Source organism: Bombina bombina, chromosome 4 (assembly GCF_027579735.1).
Source record: "Bombina bombina isolate aBomBom1 chromosome 4, aBomBom1.pri, whole genome shotgun sequence".
In the NCBI taxonomy this organism is placed as follows: domain Eukaryota; kingdom Metazoa; phylum Chordata; class Amphibia; order Anura; family Bombinatoridae; genus Bombina; species Bombina bombina.
Window position 1 is genome coordinate 949,177,380 of NC_069502.1, and position 20,551 is coordinate 949,197,930.

The 20,551-nt window shown below is 37.1% G+C and overlaps 2 protein-coding genes across 2 annotated transcripts in view; both read left to right on the forward strand.

Moving 5' to 3' along the window:
• ACOXL (acyl-CoA oxidase like) overlaps positions 1–20,551 on the forward strand; it is a 1,233,832-nt gene that overhangs the window by 290,661 nt on the left and 922,620 nt on the right. The gene's annotated exons all lie outside the window — the stretch shown is intronic.
• LOC128655579 (receptor expression-enhancing protein 6-like) lies at positions 19,610–20,218 on the forward strand. The gene has a single exon (XM_053709171.1). The coding sequence runs from the start codon at positions 19,610–19,612 to the stop codon at positions 20,216–20,218; it is 609 nt and encodes a 202-aa protein (XP_053565146.1).

Consider the following 20,551-nt stretch of genomic DNA (forward strand, 5'->3'; position numbering starts at 1 on the left):
GACTTTGGGGCAGGAAAACTTTGCAGTTCACACATTCCAAAAGAAGCTCTTGGAACACATCAATGAAACTTTCCCCAGGGACTTTATTCTGATGAATCTTTAAACAATATAAAAATGAATAATTTTGCCAATCTATGCAACCATGAGAAAGATTGTTATATAAAAGCGGAATGATCTTTACAACGTTCCATGGCAAAAATGCATGTGACGGGTTGGAGGAACAACTAAGCAGGAAACAAAAAAAAGCCAGTTTGCAGAGGAAAATTGAGGGTCAGATTCTCACCCCTGCAGATATGTTGCTCTTTTACAACAATACACAGGTTTACACCCCTACCTCAGACCCTTTTTTGGATGGAAAAAAATAATAATAAAAAAAATATATGTGTGTGTGTGAGAGAGAGAGAGCCTGTGAATAACCACACATTCTTAGCGGTTACCAGCACATTGGGAATGTGCACAATGTTCCCAGAACAAGCATCTGTCTCAATGATCCCTTTGACCCCTATACAAGTGTTAATTGTAGTTATAACTTGTTATAACAATAAACTAAAATATATTTTGTACATTGTTACAGTTGCATGCAAATGATAAGGGGTTTAGTTCTGGTGTTTGCGCTCTTCGGGTATATCGCTTATATTACAAGTTGTAAGTAAACTCGATTGCTTGAGCACAATCGCGATTTAAACTAGAATGATTACCGTGTCCTCAGAGCTCTGGTTAACTGTTTTGCAAAACAAAAATTTTTTACGAAACACATCAAACATAAACTACAAAGTATAGTTACACTCATAATAACCCTATGTAATAAACATTATTTAAAAAAAAAAAAATATTTGCATACAAAAGTTATAAGGTTAGAAAAAAAGGCAGGCAAAGGGCTCACACGTGTACATACACATGTCTAAAGGGGTGTGTGTGTGTGTGTATATATATATTTATATGTATATAGTGCATTGGAGTCCTTTGCAATTAACTAGATGAAAACATTTATGCAATTTTCATTTTAATATAGGTTTTAGCTATGTATTTTTGTAAATACTTCTTATTCCAATGTTCTGCACATAGCAGAATATGTTCTATGTATTTAGAAATAGATATTCACACACATATATATATATATATATATATATATATATATATATATATATATATATATATATATATATATTAACAACCTGGTGATAATTCCTAGTCACCACTCAAGAGGGCGCAATACACCAGACTCACAGTACAAAATGTATTAAAGCAAATAAAGAGTGAGCAGTGATAAAACCTTAAATTTAGCCAGAAATTATATGGACAATTATTTCAGCACATATGAAAAGTTCTTCCCTTATTAGTCCATATAGATGATCAAAACTATTTGTTCTGTCCTTTCTCGGATCTGCAGAGAGTTCTCTAGTCTCCACTGTCGGCTTCTCCTTCCCAATCCAATAGGAAAATAGTTCAGCAATTCTGTGGGAACACACAAGAAAGAAGGGCGCCTCCTAGTGTAATGTAGTTTACACAGTATACAATCAAACAAGAATGTAAGACAGTTAGTCACAATGAATGCAGCACCCACTTGTGCTTAGTAACACCTACTGGGATCTCTGTGTCCCAGCTCACTGTTCCTTGGATCCTGCATACCTCCGTTAGGGGCATCTCCCCATGGTAAAAACTCAGGCTCTCAGTCAAGTGAAAGTATAAAATCCACTTTTAATAAAATACAATATAAAGCCATAGGGTACAACAATCACCACTATGTAATAAAATGTTGCAACGCGTTTTTCATCTTACACGCTGTTTCATCAGGCATAACAACATTCTGTCATATAAAAATACAATATGAAGTTTACCCACATATAGCCGGGAATTTACCTTCCCTGATGTGTGTAGCAATATAACTGTGATGTTTGGTCTATATCAAATTGTTATAAAGCGTTATTCCCCTGTTATCCTGAATTTGCTACTATAAATCTTATGTGCATTCTAGCATTATACCTATCCTGCATCTCTCACAGTTTAAAAGTCTATCGAATTGGCAACCGTGAACAATTGCGTGACCAGCGGTGCCACAACTTTATATAATAAATGCTGTTCCATTCTAAAAGACGATTAACCACTGGACCAATACCTTTCTGGTTAAACATAGAGTAACCAAGCCTGTTTCGATCGTAATTTGAACAATAATACCAACCTTGATGATGTGATAACTTATAACTCTTGAATCTTACTAGTGCTGATATGTATCTTACAAATATCTGTCTAACTCGTTATGTTTTAAGCTTATTTACGTGTCTTCTACAGCTGATAGCTGTTGGGCGGTAGCTTACCTTACCCTCCGCTTATGGCGATGTCTGGCATCATGTTGCATCATATGAATAATTAACACGCCTATAAATCTCGTATGTGATCTGCGACTATCCTGTATCTCTCACTATTTTAGAGTCTATCGGACTGCCAATACTGACAATTACGTGACAGCCGAAGCTACCACTTGAGATAATACACCTTATTCCATTTATGAATCTAAATGATGAATGAACCAGTAATGTCAAAGCCCTATGAATGTTAAATCGTAACTTGATATTTTCTAGCTCACCTAATATAATATAATCCCTGTGTTAATTCCTGTGTTAATCTAAAGAGTTTTAATCTAATACAATTCCTGTGTTAATCTAAAGGATTTTATACCAACTGGTGTAACACTTATATTCATTGTAATGTGACTGTTAGTGGAATAATCTAATACATGTGGTGGAACCATGAAATACCATCTAATAGGACACATATATATTAAAATGATCGTTCTATTTAAACCTAAATCTACATTTCTTAAATCTTAGCGCTGTAGTGCCTTAGTGAAGTGTAATAATTGAAGTATTATGTGTAGATATACTTGTGTATGTTAGGAATAACAACCTAAGTACATTTTATTCCTAAAAACGTAGTGTGTATGAAGAAAATAACGTCACCTCTGTATTTGATATAAATACAAAGCTTTACTAATAACTGGAATAATAATATAATAGTGCTATCCTAAATAAGGTGGAATGTGCATCTTCAACTATTAAACCTACGTGGAGGTATGGGTTCATAGTATTAATTGTAAACCAAAAAGGGTATATGTGATAAAAATAATCCGAGAGGGGTTTATATATAGAAATAATTAATAATTATGTGTGTAATTTCCATTAATCATTACATGAATGCATGTTATAACCCGGGCTACATGATACACACATCCAAGGATTATAAACACAGTGGCAAAATCAATGCAAGTCAATATTGTTAGAAAGCTGCCATATCAATATTTTCGTTTAACCCTTCTGGAAATAAACTACCAAACTTGTAAATCCAGTAAGTTTTTCTTTGTCTCAAACAGGTGAAATGATTCGTTCCCTGTTTAGAGGGAATTTTCTCCAAAGGGGTTATACGAAATTCGTCCCTGATGACATTTAATAAAATATCTAGACACACTATGTTTTAGACTGCCTTTCTTGATGTTTCTGTAGTGTTCACCCCAACGTTTCCTAATCTTACGGGTCGTACGCCCCACATTCACGTTAATAAATAAATAACAAAGTTGGAACTACAATCTAAACTTTCCTTGAGTTGGTATGAATACCCCGTAATATTCTATGTTACACTTGTCGCTCCATGCGTAATAAATTTACACATGTTACATCTCTTTATTTTACATCTAAAAGAACCTTTTGTTGTATTATTTATTTGTGATATACATGTCTTTCTTACTGTTCTCTTTTTCATAACCACTTTACTATGTGCTAGTCGGCTTTTTATAGTGGGTGCTCTCCTGAATGTAATAGTAGGTTGATCTTCTAATATCAGTTTCAATATTGGATCTCTTTAGCAGATGCCAATGCTTAGTAATGATTTTTTTTAAATTCTTTTGAAATTAGAGTTATAGTTTGTTATAAAGGCTGTTTGATTTTACTTAGCCTTTATTGGCTGTGTGTGGGGAGTCTGCTGATGTAAGATACTAGTCCTGTCCAGTACTCTTGCTCGCCCATAGCTTTCCTCTATAAGACCCTGGGGGTATCCCTTTTCCTCAAATCTATTTTTGAGGATCAAAGATTGTTCATCGTATTTTTCCAAGGTAGTACAATTGTGCCTAATGTGTCTAAATTGACTAAAGTGTATGTTCCTTTTCCAGCTATCAAGATGATTACTTCCATAATCTAAAAAATTGTTACTATCAACCGTTTTAAAGTAAGTATACACTTCCACATTTTGAGTAAGATCCCAAGTTAAAACTACATCAAGGAATTCGATACATTCTTTCTAAACATTATGTGTGAAGGTTAACCCATAGTCATTTTCATTGTCTTATTGCAAAATTAGTTGCTGATTCATATGTCCCCTTCCATATAATTAGCAGGTCATCAATGTACCTACCATAGAAGACCAGGTTCTCCCTCCAGCTTGGATGGTATATATAGCAATTTTCAAAGCTACCCATCACTAGATTAGCGAAACTGGGGGCGAACCTGGTCCCCATGGCGGTACCCTTGATCTGTAAAAAATATTCATCAAGATATTTGAAGTAATTATGTTGAATAATAAATTCAATTGTTGACAGTAAAAAAATTTTTTGTGTGCCTGGCATATATATCCTCTTCAAGGTACTTGTATATAGACTCTAATCCAAATTTATGTGATATGTTAGAATATAAAGCGCTAACATCACAAGACATCCATAGGTAATTTTCAGTCCTTTTAACATTGGATAGTTTATATAATAGATCAGTGGTATCCCTAATATATGATAGCAGTTGTTTTACATATTTTTGTAGATAATAGTCAATGTAAGAGGATAGTCTATCGGTCAGACTTTTGATACCTGCTATTATGGGTCTACCGGGGGGAGTGGTTGTATTTTTTTCTTTTTTTTTTAAATCTTTTATTTATCAGATTTTTTTCCATATACAGCAAAAGAAAATGTAAATGTTGTACACAATATTTGTTGGAGACGCAGCTCCTATGACATCAATAGCAACAAAACTACACAACAGATTTTTTCCATCCTAACTCGGAAAGTAAAAAATAAAGCTTCAGTATCACAAAGGAAAGGAGAAAAAAAAAAAAAAAACTATGCTGGAGACACACACCTCAACATCAGCAACAAGGAGACACCGCTCCTACTCCACCTCTTAACCAAAAAACATACCTCAACTGAGGATTATAAACCATGAATCCTGAATCATAGGGGAGAGAAAAAAAAAACACAACATTTTCCTCGACCCCCCCCCCCCCCACCATCCCCACGGCATCCCCACCCATCACACCCCACCAGGCTGCTCCAACCAGCTATTCGGAAAGACATTTAATAATGTCAATTCCGCAAAACTCACTGATGATAAGAAGGGGGAGAGAATCAATTTCTTTCATGTAATTAGCAAGAGTCCATGAGCTAGTGACGTATGGGATATACATTCCTACCAGGAGGGGCAAAGTTTCCCAAACCTCAAAATGCCTATAAATACACCCCTCACCACACCCACAATTCAGTTTTACAAACTTTGCCTCCTATGGAGGTGGTGAAGTAAGTTTGTGCTAGATTCTACGTTGATATGCGCTCTCGCAGCAAGTTGGAGCCCGGTTTTCCTCTCAGCGTGCAGTGAATGTCAGAGGGATGTGAGGAGAGTATTGCCTATTTGAATGCAGTGATCTCCTTCTACGGGGTCTATTTCATAGGTTCTCTGTTATCGGTCGTAGAGATTCATCTCTTACCTCCCTTTTCAGATCGACGATATACTCTTATTTATATACCATTACCTCTGCTGATTTTCGTTTCAGTACTGGTTTGGCTTTCTACAAACTTGTAGATGAGTGTCCTGGGGTAAGTAAATCTTATTTTCTGTGACACTCTAAGCTATGGTTGGGCACTTTATTTATAAAGTTCTAAATATATGTATTCAAACATTTATTTGCCTTGACTCAGAATGTTCAACATTCCTTATTTTCAGACAGTCAGTTTCATATTTGGGATAATGCGTTTGAATCAATCATTTTTTCTTACCTTAAAAATTTGACTTTTTTTCCCTGTGGGCTGTTAGGCTTGCGGGGGCTGAAAATGCTTCATTTTATTGCGTCATTCTTGGCGCGGACTTTTTTGGCGCAAAAAATCTTTTCTGTTTCCGGCGTCATACGTGTCGCCGGAAGTTGCGTCATTTTTTGACGTCCTTTTGCGCCAAAAATGTCGGCGTTTCGGATGTGGCGTCATTTTTGGCGCCAAAAAGCATTTAGGCGCCAAACAATGTGGGCGTATTATTTGGCGCCAAAAAATATGGGTGTCGCTTTTGTCTCCACATTATTTCAGTCTGATTTTTTCTTTGCTTCTGGTTACTAGAAGCTTGTTTATTGGCATTTTTTCCCATTCCTGAAACTGTCATTTAAGGAATTTGATCAATTTTGCTTTATATGTTGTTTTTTCTCTTACATATTGCAAGATGTCTCACGTTGCATCTGAGTCAGAAGATACTTCAGGAAAATCGCTGTCTAGTGCTGGAACTACCAAAGCTAAGTGTATCTGCTGTAAACTTTTGGTAGCTATTCCTCCGGCTGTTGTTTGTATTAATTGTCATGACAAACTTGTTAAAGCAGATAATATTTCCTTTAGTAATGTACCATTGCCTGTTGCAGTTCCCTCAACATCTAAGGTGCAGAATGTTCCTGATAACATAAGAGATTTTGTTTCTGAATCCATCAAGAAGGCTGTCTGTTATTTCTCCTTCTAGTAAACATAAAAAATCTTTTAAAACTTCTCTCTCTACAGATGAATTTTTAAATGAACATCATCATTCTGATTCTGATGACTCTTCTGGTTCAGAGGATTCTGTCTCAGAGATCGATGCTGATAAATCTTCATATTTATTTAAAATGGAATTTATTCGTTCTTTACTTAAAGAAGTACTAATTGCTTTAGAAATAGAGGATTCTGGTCCTCTTGATACTAATTCTAAACATTTAGATAAGGTGTTTAAATCTCCTGTGGTTATTCCAGAAGTTTTTCCTGTTCCTAATGCTATTTCTGAAGTAATTTCCAGAGAATGGGATAAATTGGGTAATTCATTTACTCCTTCTAAACGTTTTAAGCAATTATATCCTGTGCCATCTGACAGATTAGAATTTTGGGACAAAATCCCTAAAGTTGATGGGGCTATTTCTACCCTTGCTAAACGTACTACTATTCCTACGTCAGATGGTACTTCGTTTAAAGATCCTTTAGATAGGAAAATTGAATTTAGAGCTTTATGGCTTAAAACTTGGAATGCTGATATGGCTTCTAAATCAACTCTACTTTCCATTTCTTTCCAGGGTAACAAATTATTTGGTTCTCAGTTGGATTCCATTATCTCAACTGTTACTGGTGGGAAAGGAACTTTTTTACCACAGGATAAAAAATCTAAGGGTAAAAACAGGGCTAATAATCGTTTTCGTTCCTTTCGTTTCAACAAAGAACAAAAGCCTGATCCTTCATCCTCAGGAGCAGTTTCGGTTTGGAAACCTTCTCCAGTCTGGAATAAATCCAAGCCTTCTAGAAAGGCAAAGCCTGCTTCTAAGTCCACATGAAGGTGCGGCCCTCATTCCAGCTCAGCTGGTAGGGGGCAGGTTACGTTTTTTCAAAGAAATTTGGATCAATTCTGTTCACAATCTTTGGATTCAGAACATTGTTTCAGAAGGATACAGAATTGGTTTCAAGATGAGACCTCCTGCAAAGAGATTTTTTCTTTCCCGTGTCCCAGTAAATCCAGTGAAAGCTCAAGCATTTCTGAATTGTGTTTCAGATCTAGAGTTGGCTGGAGTAATTATGCCAGTTCCAGTTCTGGAACAGGGGATGGGGTTTTATTCAAATCTCTTCATTGTACCAAAGAAGGAGAATTCCTTCAGACCAGTTCTGGATCTAAAAATATTGAATCGTTATGTAAGGATACCAACGTTCAAAATGGTAACTGTAAGGACTATCTTGCCTTTTGTTCAGCAAGGGCATTATATGTCCACAATAGATTTACAGGATGCATATCTGCATATTCCGATTCATCCAGATCATTATCAGTTCCTGAGATTCTCTTTTCTGGACAAGCATTACCAGTTTGTGGCTCTGCCGTTTGGCCTAGCTACAGCTCCAAGAATTTTTACAAAGGTTCTCGGTGCCCTTCTGTCTGTAATCAGAGAACAGGGTATTGTGGTATTTCCTTATTTGGACGATATCTTGGTACTTGCTCAGTCTTTACATTTAGCAGAATCTCATACCAATTGACTTGTGTTGTTTCTTCAAGATCATGGTTGGAGGATCAATTTACCAAAAAGTTCATTGATTCCTCAGACAAGGGTAACTTTTCTGGGTTTCCAGATAGATTCAGTGTCCATGACTCTGTCTTTAACAGACAAGAGACGTCTAAAATTGATTTCAGCTTGTCGAAACCTTCAGTCACAATCATTCCCTTCGGTAGCCTTATGCATGGAAATTCTAGGTCTTATGACTGCTGCATCGGACGCGATCCCCTTTGCTCGTTTTCACATGCGACCTCTTCAGCTCTGTATGCTGAATCAATGGTGCAGGGATTACACAAAGATATCTCAATTAATATCTTTAAAACCGATTGTACGACACTCTCTAACGTGGTGGACAGATCACCATCGTTTAATTCAGGGGGCTTCTTTTGTGCTTCCGACCTGGACTGTAATTTCAACAGATGCAAGTCTCACAGGTTGGGGAGCTGTGTGGGGATCTCTGACGGCACAAGGAGTTTGGGAATCTCAGGAGGTGAGATTACCGATCAATATTTTGGAACTCCGTGCAATTTTCAGAGCTCTTCAGTCTTGGCCTCTTCTGAAGAGAGAATCGTTCATTTGTTTTCAGACAGACAATGTCACAACTGTGGCATACATCAATCATCAAGGAGGGACTCACAGTCCTCTGGCTATGAAAGAAGTATCTCGAATTCTGGTTTGGGCGGAATCCAGCTCCTGTCTAATCTCTGCGGTTCATATCCCAGGTATAGACAATTGGGAAGCGGATTATCTCAGTCGCCAAACGTTGCATCCGGGCGAATGGTCTCTTCACCCAGAGGTATTTCTTTAGATTGTTCAAATATGGGAGCTTCCAGAAATAGATCTGATGGCGTCTCATCTAAACAAGAAACTTCCCAGGTATCTGTCCAGATCCCGGGATCCTCAGGCGGAAGCAGTGGATGCATTATCACTTCCTTGGAAGTATCATCCTGCTTATATCTTTCCGCCTCTAGTTCTTCTTCCAAGAGTAATCTCCAAGATTCTGAAGGAATGCTTGTTTGTTCTGCTGGTAGCTCCGGCATGGCCTCACAGGTTTTGGTATGCGGATCTTGTCCGGATGGCCTCTTGCCATCCGTGGACTCTTCCGCTACGACCAGACCTTCTGTCGCAAGGTCCTTTTTTCCATCAGGATCTCAAATCCTTAAATTTAAAGGTATGGAGATTGAACGCTTGATTCTTAGTCAAAGAGGTTTCTCTGACTCTGTGATTAATACTATGTTACAGGCTCGTAAATCTGTATCCAGAGAGATATATTATAGAGTCTGGAAGACTTATATTTCTTGGTGTCTTTCTCATCATTTTTCTTGGCATTCTTTTAGAATTCCAAGAATTTTACAGTTTCTTCAGGATGGTTTAGATAAAGGTTTGTCCGCAAGTTCCTTGAAAGGACAAATCTCTGCTCTTTCTGTTCTTTTTCACAGAAAGATTGCTAATCTTCCTGATATTCATTGTTTTGTACAAGCTTTGGTTCGTATAAAGCCTGTCATTAAGTCAATTTCTCCTCCTTGGAGTTTGAATTTGGTTCTGGGGGCGCTTCAAGCTCCTCCATTTGAACCTATGCATTCTTTGGACATTAAATTACTTTCTTGGAAAGTTTTGTTCCTTTTGGCCATCTCTTCTGCCAGAAGAGTTTCTAAATTATCTGCTCTTTCTTGTGAGTCTCCTTTTCTGATTTTTCATCAGGATAAGGCGGTGTTGTGAACTTCTTTTGAATTTTTACCTAAAGTTGTGAATTCCAACAACATTAGTAGAGAAATTGTGGTTCCTTCATTATGTCCTAATCCTAAGAATTCTAAGGAGAAATCGTTGCATTCTTTGGATGTTGTTAGAGCTTTGAAATATTATGTTGAAGCTACTAAATCTTTCCGAAAGACTTCTAGTCTATTTGTTATCTTTTCCGGTTCTAGAAAAGGCCAGAAAGCTTCTGCCATTTCTTTGGCATCTTGGTTGAAATCTTTAATTCATCTTGCCTATGTTGAGTCGGGTAAAACTCCGCCTCAGAAAATTACAGCTCATTCTACTAGGTCAGTTTCTACTTCCTGGGCGTTTAGGAATGATGCTTCGGTTGATCAGATTTGCAAAGCAGCAACTTGGTCCTCTTTGCATACTTTTACTAAATTCTACCATTTTGATGTATTTTCTTCTTCTGAAGCAGTTTTTGGTAGAAAATTACTTCAGGCAGCGGTTTCAGTTTGAATCTTCTGCTTATGTTTTTCATTAAACTTTATTTTGGGTGTGGATTATTTTCAGCAGGAATTGGCTGTCTTTATTTTGTCCCTCCCTCTCTAGTGACTCTTGTGTGGAAAGATCCACATCTTGGGTAGTCATTATCCCATACGTCACTAGCTCATGGACTCTTGCTAATTACATGAAAGAAAACATAATTTATGTAAGAACTTACCTGATAAATTCATTTCTTTCATATTAGCAAGAGTCCATGAGGCCCGCCCTTTTTTTGTGGTGGTTATGATTTTGTATAAAGCACAATTATTCCAATTCCTTATTTTATATGCTTTCGCACTTTTTTATCACCCCACTTCTTGGCTATTCGTTAAACTGAATTGTGGGTGTGGTGAGGGGTGTATTTATAGGCATTTTGAGGTTTGGGAAACTTTGCCCCTCCTGGTAGGAATGTATATCCCATACGTCACTAGCTCATGGACTCTTGCTAATATGAAAGAAATGAATTTATCAGGTAAGTTCTTACATCAATTATGTTTTTCTAAATTTATCCTGTACCCTGAGAAAGAACTAAAGATTTTCAAAGTTTGAAGGACCTTTGGTATGGAATACTGTATATTAACCAAAAAAACTAGCACATCGTCTGCATATAATAGTGTTTTAAGAGACTGTGTACCAACTGGTACTCCAGATAGAACTTCTCTGAAACGAATTGCAAGGGGTTCCAACGCAATATTAAACAGTAACGGGGACAGGGGACACCCCTGTCTAGTCCCTCTTTGCAAGGTTATTTTAGGGGATATCATCCCATTAACCAAGATAAAAGATATAGGATTATGATATAATCTACTAATAAATTGTACAAATTCCCCTTTAAATCCAAATTGGTCTAATGCTCGAAATAAATACTCACACACAATTGAGTCAAACGCTTTAACAGCGTCTAAAGAGAGGATAGCAGCATCCTGCCATAAAGATTCCTGCTTATCCTTATCTATGTTCCAAGCATAATCCAAAATATTAACCAATTTACGGATATTTTTAGATGGATTCCGGTCTGCCATAAATCCGTTTTGATCTGGATGGATAATTTTATGCAAACAGGAAGATAATCTAGATGCAATAATAGACATTAATATTTTATAATCTATATTTAAGACTGAAATTGGCCTATATGAAGCAGGATCTTCCGCATTTTTATCCTTTTTTAGGATAAGAGAAATATTTGCTGCAGAGAAATAACTTGAAATGGGACTCTGTGTACAAAAATAAGAATTAAAAAGTTTTTCTAATATCGAAAGTATATCACTATTTAGGCATCTATAAAATTCTGCAGGGAATCCATCCGGCCCTGCTGCTTTATTCAACTTTAGGTTATCTATTGTTTTACTAATTTCTTCCATAGAAATTGGGGCATTAATTATAGTTAGATCGTCACTGGATATTTTAGGTACCTTTATCGTATTCCAGAACATATCTTGCTTTCCATTATCTATTTCAATTCTGGTATAGAGCTGTTGATAGTAGGTATAAAAAGTTTCAACAATTCCCTTAGTCTCAGTAAGTCTGCCTTTATCTGTCTGAACAGCTAAAATAAGTTTTTTTTTTTTTCTTGCTTTAGTCAATTTGGCCAGATATTTTGTGGAGCAACCATGCACCCCTCTAAAATAAAGATTAATCTTTGTTTCCTCTTCTACTAGTTTTTGTTTTAGAAAAAGATCTCTTTCTTTTCTATTGTCTCTATATTTTCCCCAATTGGCCACTGTCGGATTTAAGTAGTATTTTCTATAAGAGTTCTTAACTTGATTTGTGATTTGAATTTCTCGCGCTCTATTCTTTTTCTTTCCTATGCTCACATAAGACTGGATCTCCCCCCGTAGGACCGCTTTAATGGCTTCCCAAAAAATTTCTGGTTTACAAAGGTAATTTAGATTCTCATTATAATACCGCTGCCATAAAGTTTTTAAAAAATTAACAAATTTCGAGTTAGTGTATAAGTGGCGGGGAAAAATAAATCTCGGTACTTTACACTTTTCTTTATTACCTGAGGGAAATGTTAATGAGACAATGACATGGTCTGAGACACAGAAATCTCCCATTTCACTACATCAGGATTTTTAAACCGCCATAGATCCACTAATTTCAACTTTGAGCAAAATTGTCTTAAGAATTTAGCATTTTTATTATGGCGCTTTTTTTTTTTTTTTTGAAAATCTATCTAACTCTGGACAAAGAGTTGCGTTGAAATCCCCTCCTAGTATCAAATTCTCAGAAATCAACTGAAATAACTTCAGTTTTATTCCTTCCCAGAAAGCAATCGAAAACTCTTTTGGAGCATATATATTACATATTTTATATTTTTCAGTTGTATCTGAAGAAGAATAAATCTGGCTGCCGGGTCTATTTCTACCTTAATTAATTTATAATCTAATTCTTTATGAAATAGAATAGCGACCCCACACTTTCTATATGACCCAGATGTGGAGACAACTTCCCCCACCCATTTTATTTTTAATTTTGCTGCTTCTTGCTCATTAAGATGCGTCTCCTGCAGGAGAACCACATCAGGTTTATAACTAGCTAATGTTTTGATAACTAATTTCCGCTTAATGGGGGAAGTTATCCCCCCCACGTTCCAAGAAAGAATTTTAAGTCCTTCACTCATCTAATAAACTTACACATAGTACTGCCCAGGGGGAGGGCAGGGAGGGATACCCACCGGGGGCGGATAGGGAGAAGGGAGAGCGAGAGGAGGAAGAAGAAAAAACAAAAAAACAAAAAACAAAAAAAATTAAAAACACATAAAATGCAAAAATAACAACTTCACTATTTCTATTTAGCATAAATGACCTATTATTTAAACCAGACTCAAAATAGTACACACCTTTTTCTTGTAAGTCTTCTAATAATTACCCAGTCTTTTTGACTTCTTCCACCTTATCAAAGACATATCTGGCACCTTTATCATCTACAATTATACGTGCCGGGTAGACCATGCAAGCTTTTGTCCCCCTATTTATCAGTTGCGTACAGAATGGGGCCATTAATTTTCTCTTTGAGGAAGTCTCAAAGGAGAAGTCCTGAAACAACAAAATCCTGCTCTTTCCAAAGGTAGGAGGATCATTTTTTTTAAATAATTTCAATATTTCAATCTTATCTTGGAATTTTAGTAATTTGAAAACGCAGATTCTGGTTTTTAAGACCCCATCCCGGGAAGAATTCTTTGGGCCCACCCTATGAGCTCTCTCTACTGCCAATGGTAATAACTGCGGGGACATCCCTAATGCTTGTGGTAATGTAATTGCGGTAAATTTCATTAGGTCATCAAACTCTGGTATTTCTGGCAGGCCTACTATCCTGATATTATTACGCCTGGAGCGATCCTCAAGATCCTCCAGGCGTATCTGTATACTTTTAATTTTAGTTTCTTGTTTCTGTATTAGATCTTCATGTATATGAGTTACATCTTCTACATCAGAGATTCTAGTTTCTGCCTCTGTTAGTCTGGCCGCAAATTGCCTTACTTCAGAGGATAGCGTGACTAATTCAGAAGAGATAGTCCCTAGCTCTTTCTTTATCCCTTCAAATTGTGGAGAAAATATCTCTGTTAACTGTGAAATGAATACTTGTGGGTCGAACGGCATTTTATTAGATTCTGTTGCACTATCTAAACTGGTATCCATCATTTTACTTTTTTTGTCTTTTGTTTTTACAGGCATTTTGGGTGAATTAGATTTCACCTGAGTGATACATTTTTCCATTAAGGATAGTGCAAGGAAAATAAATCAAGTGTACATTATCAGGTGTAAACCTGTAACAAAATAAAAAAAATAAATTGTGCACAGCAAATAAAAATCTATGTGTTCCCCTTTTTTCCTTTCTTTTTCCCCTTTCCCCCCCTTTTTTTTCCCCTTCCTTTTTTCCCTTTTTTTTCCCTTTCCTTTTTTTCCTTTTTTCTTTTTTTTTGTGTGATTTTTATTATACAACCTTGGTGTGAAACAAACTTGAGTTGTGTTACTTTTAGTGGTGTTACCAGTGAATAAGGGCCTGTACTAACTCAATTACTTCGACCAGTTATATTACATACAATATTGCCATTGGACTCATCCTTTTAACAGAAGTATATCAAACACAGAGGATCATACACTTTCCTTATGCAGTCAGCTTAGTCCCTGCTTAAGAAATACTTATATGCTAGATTGGCGTCAATTTATTTGACCAGTATTAATTTCTTAGCTCCAAACAGCACCTTTCAGATTTATATGTCCCAACACACATATAACCACATTTGAAATAATAAGGCAATATAAATGCTAGCCAGCTGACTCACAAAAGCAAAATAATTTGGATATCTTTCCTTCATATAGTAATATTTAGCATAGCTTATTTAGCAAAATAATACAAGGTTTAAACGAGCTATATGCCCCCCTGAGTTTCATCTTGGCCCAACAATTACCATATGATATATTTCTGCCTTATATAATATTTATGGATGTCCAATTAGGGTTTTTAACCCTCACTTCTAAGCATAAAAGTTCTGGGACTTGCTCTTCCGTGGTAACTTACTACTTTTCCACGGCACTATATGCCTGATACACCAACCAGTTAAATTTTAGAACAAATATCGGTTACCACAAAAGAAAGACAAAAAAGTTAACTCTAGGAATGTTCCTTTTCTTTCTTGCCACTCTTATTTCGAATTTCCAATAAATATAGCGGTACCAGTACTTATATAAAGTGGCGCGGCGGCCTCTCCTCTGCTCAGTGAATGTAGCTGTATCACCGGCTAGCCAACCAGATAAAAAAAAGTTAGAAACTTACAGATACTGGCTGCTTCATTAAATTCTCATGAGCCTAATTTGACCAGGAGCTGTATAGCCGTTTTCCTCTTCAGCCACGATGCCTCCTAAGCTACTCTGCAGATCTGTAGAGGCTCTTGTCAGCGTAAAGAGCGTGGCGTCAGCGTCCTCACACACCTCCACTCCTCTATTGGATAGCCAAGGGGGCTCGACCTCAAAGCTGTTTCTGGATTGGTCGCTTCTTCTGCTGCACCCCCAGTTAGCACCTACTGGGTATGATGTCTCCAAGAGGGCTGGGGGAGTCCGTCACACTAACAGTGCCCTAGGAGGTGAAACCACCCCACAACAGGCACACTTTCTTCGCCTTTACTTTACCACCGGTCAACTCCTGACAGCCTGTGCGCCTCCGGTATTCCGAATCTCCGACACTCCGACAGATATACCACTGCCAGCTGGGTCTTTACATTTTGCGAGGTGAGTAGCTACCAGCTTTAAATCATAGATACTTGTTTGCTTTGTCCATTCTTTTCACTGCACAGTGAAGTTGCTGCTCAGACTAGGAGCCGATTATATAGTCACTTGGGGGTTTCCTGCCAGGGCCGGAATGGATTTGCCCCTCTCCCTAGGGTGCTTCGTACACCAACAGCGGGAAAACTGGCCACGGGAGGATGATGCATACAGCTGTCCACACTCGGTACAGCACGCCAGCCTCAGCGTGCTCTACTGAACAGCTCCTCCCACCGGAAACTTCCCAGGATCGCTGGTTGTATTCTTATGAATTTAAGGGAGATGGTAATAAAAAGGTATGTCAGGGTTTATTGGTGTCAGATATTGTTTTCTTTTAGTGTCAAAATGCCTACTTCACGGCCATAATCTAGCAAACCCACCAGTTTTTTGGCATAAATATCTGTGTGGTCATTTTTGAGTTGTAAATAATACTCTTCATCTCTCCATATTCTATTAGCCTCCATTATATAGTCCTGATAATTTTGAATTACTATACCGCGCCCCCCTTATCGGCCTGGCGGATGACAATGGTTTGATTCTGAGATAGTCTGTTGAGCGCTCGTTGCTCATTCGGACAGAGGTTTGATTTACCAAGTATATGTTTAGGTATCAAGGCTAGGTCTTCTAGTACTAAGTTTTGGAAGAGGTCTATGAATGAACCCTCTTCCCTAGGGGGCATAAAAGTAGAGTGTGGGCCAAAATCCGTATGGATATAGCCCTCATAAAGGCGATCAACTAAAGTTTCTACCTCATTGTAAATTAGCAGATCATTGTGTCTTTCTCTCATAGAGCTGGTGAGAATCGGTCTACCTGTTAACCCCTTCTTTTTTAAATATTTCACTGCAAAGTATTTTCGAAGGGAAAGTTTCTGTGTAAATGTATTGATATCGACATATATATAAAAATTGTTGTGTGTATTAGAGGGGCAATATGACAACCCTTTTCCCAGTACACTTATTTCGTCATCATTTAACATATAATTAGATAGATTAAAGATTCCCTTTTTTTCAGTCTCTCCAGTTTCTCCTTTTTTTGAGGTGTTTCCTCCCCCTCTCCTGCCCCTTGGCCGTGAGGTCTTTTTACCCCTTGATGACTTTTCTGATTTTGATAGTGGGTATCCTTTCTCCATAGAGGAGCCAGGTTCAACTGGGGTTTGTCTAAAAAACCTTGTTGATTATTTGAATCTAGTGAGGTGGGGCTAGTAATACAGTGGAGTGGAGTGAGGTGAACTAGTAATACATTAGGCACAATTATGGACATAGATTTGAAATATCACGTTACGATTTAACATTCATAGGGCTTTGACATTATTGGTCCATTCATTATTTAGGTTCATAAATGGAATGGGTGTATTATCTCAAGTGGTAGCTTCGGCTGTCACGTAATTGTCAATATTAGCAGTCCGATAGACTCTAAAATAGTGAGAGATACAGGATAGTCGCAGATCACATACAAGATTTATAGGCGTGTTTATTATTCATATGATGCAACATGACGCCAGACACCGCCATAGGTGGAGGGTAAGGTAAGCTACCGCCCAACAGCTATCAGCTGTACAAGACACGTAAATAAGCTTAAAACATATCGAGTTAGACAGATAGTTGTACGATACATATATCAGCACTAGTAAGATTCAAGAGTTGTAAGTTATCACATCATCAAGGTTGATATTATTGTTCAAATTATGATCGGAACAGGCTTGGTTACTCTATGTTTAACCAGAAAGGTATTGGTCCAGTGGTTAATCGTCTTTTAGAATGGAACAGCATTTATTATATAAAATTGTAGCTCCGTTGGTCACGCAATTGTTCACGATTGCCAATTTGATAGACTTTTAAATTGTGAGAGATGCAGGATAGGTATAATGCTAGAATGCACACAAGATTTATAGGCGTATTTGTTTACACTATGTAATATGACGCTAGACACCGCCATTGGCGGAGGGCAAGGGAAATGACTACCTATCAGCTATTAGCCATAGAAGACACGGAAACAAACATTAAATACAATGCGATAGACACAAAGTTCTTTAATATATATTAGCATAATTAAGATTCAAGAGTCCTCTGCTATTACACCATTAAGGTTGGTAATGATGTTTAAATTACGATCGCAATAGGTCCTTTTAGTCGATGTTTAACAAATAAATAGGTCAATAGTACATTTAATATAATGAGTAGGACACAAAGTAGCAAATTCAGGTTAACAGGGGAATAATGCTTTATAACAATTTGATATAGACCAAACATCATGGTTATATTGCTACACACATCAGGGAAGGTAAATTACTGGCTATTGATCATTATATGTGTGTAACCTTCATATTGTATTTTTATATGACAGAATGTTGTGGGCTATAGGAACAGTTAATTTGATAACTAATTACTATTTGAAACACCTGTATAAGGAGGTGGGTTTTTATTGGACAAGTTTAGTTTAAAGCTTAGAGCTCTCAGTTAGGATCTATATGCCTGATGAAACAGTATGTGAGCTGAGAAACGCGTTGGAACATTTTATTACATAGTGGTGATTGTTGTACCCTATGGTTTTATATTGTATTTTATTAAAAGTGGATTTTATACTTTCACTTGACTGAGGGCCTGAGTTTTTACCTTGGGGAGACGCCCCAAACGGAGGTATGCAGGATCCAAGGAACAGTGAGCTGGGACACTGAGAGATCCCAGTAGGTGTTACTAAGCACAAGTGGGTGCTGCATCCATTGTGAGTACCTGTCTTACATTCTTGTTTGATTGTATACTGTGTAAACTACATTACACTAGGAGGAACCCTTCTTTCTTGTAACACAGAATTGTTGTACATATATATATATATATATATATATATATATATAATCATGTGTGTGTGTGTGTATGTGTGTATAAATATATATATATATATATATATATATATACTGTATATATATGTAAATATATATTGTACCAAAATACCATCACATATATGTAGAAATATGTATTTATGAATAAATAGTACATGTTCTGCTATGTTAAGAACATTGGAATGTAAAATTTGCATATTCTTATCTATGCTAACCCGACCAGAAAATATGAATTTGTGTTTGCACACAAGTAGAGTGTTAGGTTTTTTTTTCCACTTTTTTTTTTTTGCTCCACTGACTTCTATTGGGGAATTAGTAAACACGCACACAATATTATGTTAGGCTTTTTGCGCTCATCATTTTAGCTTGCAAGTGAAAACAGTTTACTTTGAACTCATAATACGAGCACAACCCAACGAGTGCATAAAGCTTACTTCTAGTGCAGTTAGTGTTTCACTCGTTATCTAGCCATAAATGTTTTTTAAGTTGTGGGTCTTTTACCCCAATTGAACACTTCTTCTATGAGTTAGATGTTGTGAATTTCAAAGTAGATTTGCTTAATCATGGGCAATGTAGTAAATGCAGTTGTAATGCACATAAGCTTAAATGGACATGAAACCCATTCATTTTTCTTTTAATTATTCAGATAGAGCGTACGATTTTAAACAACTTATCTAATTTGTTTTTTTCTCTTGGTATCATATGTTGAAAAGGATACCTAGTTAGGCTTAGGAGCTGCTTGGTGGCTGCACATATATGCCTCATGTTATTGGCTCACCCAATGTGTTCAACTAGCTCCCAGTAGTGTATTGCTGCTTCTTCAACAAAGGATACCAAGAGAACAAAAGCACATTAGCTAATAGAAGTAAACCCAAATTTGTTTTAAATGGTATGCTATATCTTAATCATGAAAGAAAAATTTGAGTTTTATGGCTTTTAAATATTAACACAATGGTCAGTGTGCAGAGTCCCGGGCAGCTCCGTTATGCCGTCCTTCCGCAAACGCATTAAAAACTACCTGAATGGAGACTCGGTGGTGTTGCGACTGCTGGGCAAGGTGGAAGAGAAAACCGGCATAAAGAAGTATTATCTTGTGACAGGTTCTGTTTGCACTTTAGGACTCTACCTTATATTTGGTTATGGAGCGTCTCTAGTCTGCAATCTTATTGGTTTTATGTATCCAGCCTACACATCGATCAAAGCAATTGAAAGCGCAGATAAAAAGGATGACACAATATGGCTGACTTATTGGGTCGTTTATGGAGTGTTCAGTGTGGTGGAATTCTTCTCTGATATATTTCTCTTTTGGTTTCCCTTTTACTACCTTGGAAAGTGCGCCTTTCTCCTTTGGTGTATGGCTCCATTCTCCTGGAATGGTTCCCAGATTCTTTATGAATGCTTCATCCGTCCATTTTTCTTGAAACACCATCAAACTGTAGATAGTGTTGTAAGTGATCTCGGAGGACATGCGCTAAGCACAGCAGAGGCAGTCACAAGGGAAGTCCTGCAGACTCTCACTAGCAGCAGATCTCTACTGGCACGAGAGAGGGGGCAGCAGGCCCTCCCCAGCACCTCTCATACAAAGGAATCTTGACAAAACGCGTTGGATTCTGAAAAGGACAAATGACTGAAAATCTCTGCCAATGAAGGACTATCAACAAACTGAAAAAATAAATACTTATTTGATATAAGTCCTGATTCCCTTTCAACCGCTGCCAGCATTTTCTACATGTTATGTAGGTTCTATAGTGAGGCATGTGCCTCCCGTTTTTTCTTTCTTCTGCTTGATAACTTTTTTTTTTTTTTTTCCCCTCCCATCTCTTATTTATTAATAGTAGCTTTTTCTGATAGGTCTTTTGTTTTGTGATCTGTTAAAAAATGTATCCACAACAGGAAAGGAAGTGAGCCCGATAAGTTGGCGCATCTC

Excerpts from the sequence above, each read along its gene's own strand:
- LOC128655579 (XM_053709171.1), top strand. The coding sequence starts at position 19,610 with ATGCCGTCCTTCCGCAAACGCATTAAAAACTACCTGAATGGAGACTCG.